Raw genomic sequence first — 5239 nt, 5'->3', positions numbered from 1 at the left:
TATTTAACTATTTTTAAATTTTTTTTTTTTTTTTTTAATATCAATAAAAATAAAAAATTTTTTTTTTTTTGTGTTAATGAATGTCTTATTTTGTTAAACTTAAGTCCGAGTAAACAGATATATTTATTTTTTATTTTTTCTGTTTTAATGTTGTTTTTTTTAATTGTTTGGTTTTAATTATTTATTTTTTTTTTTTTTCGCTTAACTTTTGCATTATTTTTTTGTGTGCAAGATAGTGTAAAACATGTAATTTTTATGTCTTTATAACATAAAAATATATATTGTTTTACTTTTTCCAATATATTCTTTTTATTTTAATATAATTAAAATTAATTTTTTTTTTTTCCTTTTTTTAATTAATATATATAATTGAAATTATCATTATTTTTTTATGTTATTTTATTTTATTTTTTTTTTTTTTATTTTTTTTTTTTTAATATTATTGTATTATAGTTTTTGTATGTTGCATGACAACATTTTAATGTTATATTTATTTTTTTAATCTTTCTTTTTTTTTTTTATCTTTTAATTATTTAAAAAAAAAAAAAAAAAAAAAAAAAANAAAAAAAAAAAAAAAAAAAAAAAGACAAGGAAAAAGAAACAAGTTATATATCAGACACCGTTACAGTATGTATATATAATAATTATTTTTATTTTTAATACATTAAAATAATATCATTTTTTTTTTTTTTTTTTTTTTTTTTTTTTAGTTATGTGGCACATTAATAAGAGATTCAATGATAGCTGCATCTGAAATTATACAAAATAATTATTATCCAATTAAAGAATCTATTATAAATGCTTATGATAGTTATTTTTGTGAATACTCTCAACAAAGTAGTAGCGTAAATGGCAATGTTCCTTTTTTTACTATTAAACCAGATAACTTTTAAAACATTTGGTTTTTCTTATTAAATTAAAAAATTTTTATAATGAATTATTATTACTATTATTATTATTATTATTATTATTATTATTATATATATATATTAATTTGTAACTTCAATACTTTTTAATTATTTTTGGAATATTTTTATGTATATATATATATATATATATATATATATATATATATATATATATATATATATATATATATATATATATATNTTATGTAAATTAAACAGAATAAAAGAAAAATAGTAAAATAAGTTATTAATTTTTTCATTCAAAAAAAAAAATTAAATTAATATGAGAAAATAATAAAAAAAAAAAATATATTATATAATCAAATAATCTAGACAAAAATTTAAAAAAAAAAGTTAAAAATATGTTATCATTTCATTGTAAAATGTTAAGTGCTAAAAGTGAGGATACATCTTAAAATAGCAAAAATAAATATGCTTATAACAAAGCAATATTTAAACAATTAACAAAAAAAAAAAAAAAAAAAAAAAAAAAAGTTTTCCATTTTGTTATTTTTTATGCATGCTTACACATATATACGTATTTTAACATTTTAACCAAGCATTATTTTTTATTACTTCTTTATCCCTTTCACCATAATCTATTAGTAATTCTTCTCCTTCTTTTATATTTCTAGAAGCTACAAAAAAAAGTCTAAGAATATTTGATACTTTTAATACTTTTGGAATAAGGTTAGAATTTTTTTTTGAATGATTTACTAATCTAGCAAAAGATCTTAAAAAATATTTCTTATCTTTATTATTAATTGCTGCATCTATATTTTCTTCTGTTCCATCAATACAATACCTTTTATTATCATGTTTAAAATAAAACATATAACAACCCTTCTTTTTATTTCTAATATAAATTTTTTCTCTTCTCATTGCTTCATTATGAGTTAATAACTCACCAACATATTCAAAAATAAAGTCAAACTTTTTTAGATCACTGGCTGCATATATGCATCTTCCTTTTACATTATCAAAAATTACTTTTATACATGCAAACATATTCATTTTTATATTTTCCTCATAAATTATATTTCTACTTTTTTCTTTTAATAAATATAATGGAATTATATTAATTTCGCTTTCTTTATCTATAAATAATTCTATAAGTTGTTGTTTATTTAAATTATTAAGGGTTCTATCATATTCATATTTTTCATGATATTCTCTTTGTGCTATTTTTAATTTTTTTAATTTTATATCATTAACACTTTGAAGAAATTTGTCTAAAAAGGCCACATTATCTTTTAACTTCATTATTTCCATTTCTTTTTGGTATTCTTTTTTAGAATTTTGTTTTGACGATTTTTTTTCACTAAAAGAACAAATATCACTTAATTCTTCCTCATTATCATTTAAAAAGTACTTAAACATTTTTTCTAAATAATATTCTAAATTCAAAATATTTTTTTTAAAATGTAATGATATATTCCATAATAATTCTGGAGAATAAGTAGATATATTAGATAATTTTAAAATTTCTTTATTTTTCATTAAGTAAATTAAAATACATAAAACTGTTTTTTTATTTAAAATTCTTATTTTATCATAATCATCATAAGATTCATTAAATTTTATATATATATAATCACCCTCTTTAAGTTCTTTTTTACAACTTTTATCTATTTTATTAATCGCATAAAAAATTACTTCTTCTCTTTCTTCCCTTTCTTCTTCTTCTTCTTCATCTTTTTCTTTTTCTTTTTCTTCATCTTCTTGTTCTATTTTTTTATTTTCACTTTTGCTTAAATGTTTTATGTTAAAAAATTCTTTTACAAAATTATTTTCTTCACTACATATAGAGTTTTCCTTATTTATATTTTTTTCATTTTCTTGTTTAAATAATATTTTACTATCAAAATTTTCTTTACTAGAATTTTGATTTTGTTCTTTTAATTCTTTTTTTTTGTCATCTTCTTGATTCACTTTTTCTTTATTTTGATTTTTCTCATTTTCAAGAAAAATTTCATTTTCTAAAAAATTTTTATTCATTTTTATATGTTCATCCTCTTTATTTATTTTCTTTTTTATTGTAATATTTTTGATATCTAATAGATAATCTTCCGAATCATCTTTTTCTTTTTGCATATATTTTTTAAAAAATTCAAATATGTCATAATTATTAATGTTACTTTTACTTTTTTCATCAGACAAAATATAGAAATTACTATTATTTTTAAAACATTTTTTATTATTCAAAATATCTTTATTATTAATTATAAATATTTTATAATTCTGTTTATAAAAAGCTTCAATTCTTTCAAAACTTTTAGATATGGAATTTAAATGTGATCTTTTTTTATTAATAATATTTTTTAAAATTTTATTTACATATTTATCTAATGATTCATTTTGATTATATCTTATAATATTTCTCATATTGTTTTCATGATTATCTTTTTTTGAAAACAGATTTTTAAAAAATGTTATATAATTTTCATTGTTTAATTTATTTAAATATGAAGATTCAATTAAAATTTCTGCATCATCGTAATTATTTTCATGTACATTTTTTACTTCTATAATATTTTCTGTTTTATCTTCTATTATTTCATTATTCTTCTTTATTTTTTCTTCCTTATTATTTATATCTTTGTTTTTCATTATTTCATTGTTAATATCCAACTTTTCATTTTTTTCAAAGTTAGATAATTTATCTTTTAATAATGCACAATTAAATGACTTCATACTATTAATATTTTTACCAGATGCATATTCTTCTTCTACTTCTCCACTTATTAGATGAGTAGTTTCATACATATTATTCATTGTTGTTCTATTTTTAAATGGATAATTTTTTTTAGAAATATTGTAAGATATACTTAAACTATTCTTCATTTTACATTGCTTATTATTTTTCATATTTAAATCATTACCATTATTTTCACTTTTTCTTTTATTATTTCTATTATTTTCTTTTTCATTTGAAGAACATAAATTATTAGAATTTTCATTTGAAAAACATATATTATTAGAATTTTCATTTGAAACTTCTTCCTTTACATATATTTTATTACTATTACTACTACAGCTACTACAACTCTCATAATAGTACCAATTTTTTTTTTTTTTTTTATTATTATTGTTATTATTATAATTATTATTATTATTATAAATTTTATTTCCCTCTTTATTATTATCTTCGTTACAAATATTAAAATTATAATTTTTTTTAATTTTTAGTAAATTATCTAAATTTTCATTTGTTGTTGTTCCTTTAATTAAAGAAAATTCATTTAAATGGTTATATACATTTTTATTATAATAATTAAAAGAAGTTTCTTTAAAATGATTGGTATTATAACTGTTTGTATCACATGTAAAATAGCTTTTTTTCTTTTTTTTAATTTTTTTTTCCACATTATCTATTTTAATTTTTAAGCGATACCATTTTATTTCATTATTTGTGTATATATTCATTTCTGAAAAGGTATTTTTTTTATTTTTTAAATCATTTAAATATAGATATTTTATATAATCATTGTTATAAATAGTTAATTCTTTATTTAAATTTTTATTATTATTTTTTATTAATTCACAATTTTTATAATTAATGTTATTTTCTTCCTCATTTTTATTATAAGCTGAATTATAAATAGAAGTATACATATAGACATCATCAAAAATGTTACATTTTTTAATGGATTCATTTATATTAAAATCCGAATGTAAATTTACTTTTTGCCTTTTTATCTTTGATTTTTCAAATAAAAAATGCAAACTCCAAAAATAATATCGTTCATAAATTAGAAGAGGTATTTTATTATTTACTATTTCGCATAATGACTGTTAAAAAAAAAAAAAAAAAAAAAAAAAAAAAAAAAAAAAAAAAAAAAAAAAAAAAAAAAAAAAAAATTAAAAAAAAAAAATTAAAAAAAAAAAAAAAAAAAAGGTAAATTAAATAAATTATTAATGGAAAATATAAAAAGATATCTATTATAAATAAATAATAAAAAAAAAAAGTTGTTAGTAGACTATTTAAAAATTTAATATAAAATATTTTATTTTGTTCAATGATATAGAATTTTATTTATTTTTATTATTATTTTTATTTTTATTTTTGAATCTTAAATTAATACTGAGATATCAATTGCAATGTTACAGCTATTATCATCAAATAATAAAAAAATCTTCGATATAATACTCTCTTTTTCTTGTATTTTGGGATTTTTGTTTAAATCTTGAATATATCTTGATATATTTGAATACAATGGAATATGAATTAGAGAATCTAATTTTTCCTTCTCCACCCATACTATTGATGCATAATTTACAAATGAATCATTACTACCAAGATGACTATTACTTAAATTTGAAGTTTTCAT

The 5239-nt window shown here is 16.2% G+C and overlaps 2 protein-coding genes across 2 annotated transcripts; one reads left to right on the top strand and one right to left on the bottom strand.

Moving 5' to 3' along the window:
- Positions 1 to 564: 564 nt before the first annotated feature.
- PGAL8A_00054600 (conserved Plasmodium protein, unknown function) lies at positions 565 to 893 on the top strand (the record flags this gene model as incomplete). Its single annotated transcript, XM_028674569.1, has 2 exons — positions 565 to 627; positions 711 to 893. Coding segments are annotated over 2 exons (246 nt in total), but the record flags the coding sequence as incomplete, so codon positions are not given.
- Positions 894 to 1451: 558 nt separating this feature from the next.
- Positions 1452 to 5239, bottom strand: SET8 (SET domain protein, putative; the record flags this gene model as incomplete). Its single annotated transcript, XM_028674568.1, has 2 exons — positions 1452 to 4700; positions 4994 to 5239. The coding sequence occupies 2 exons, from the start codon at positions 5237 to 5239 to the stop codon at positions 1452 to 1454; spliced, it is 3495 nt and encodes a 1164-aa protein (XP_028530907.1).

This window comes from Plasmodium gallinaceum (genome assembly GCF_900005855.1).
Source record: "Plasmodium gallinaceum strain 8A genome assembly, contig: PGAL8A_v1_42, whole genome shotgun sequence".
In the NCBI taxonomy this organism is placed as follows: Eukaryota; Apicomplexa; class Aconoidasida; order Haemosporida; family Plasmodiidae; genus Plasmodium; species Plasmodium gallinaceum.
The sequence above is the reverse complement of the archived record's forward strand: the minus strand, read 5'-3'. Positions and strand labels throughout refer to the sequence as shown.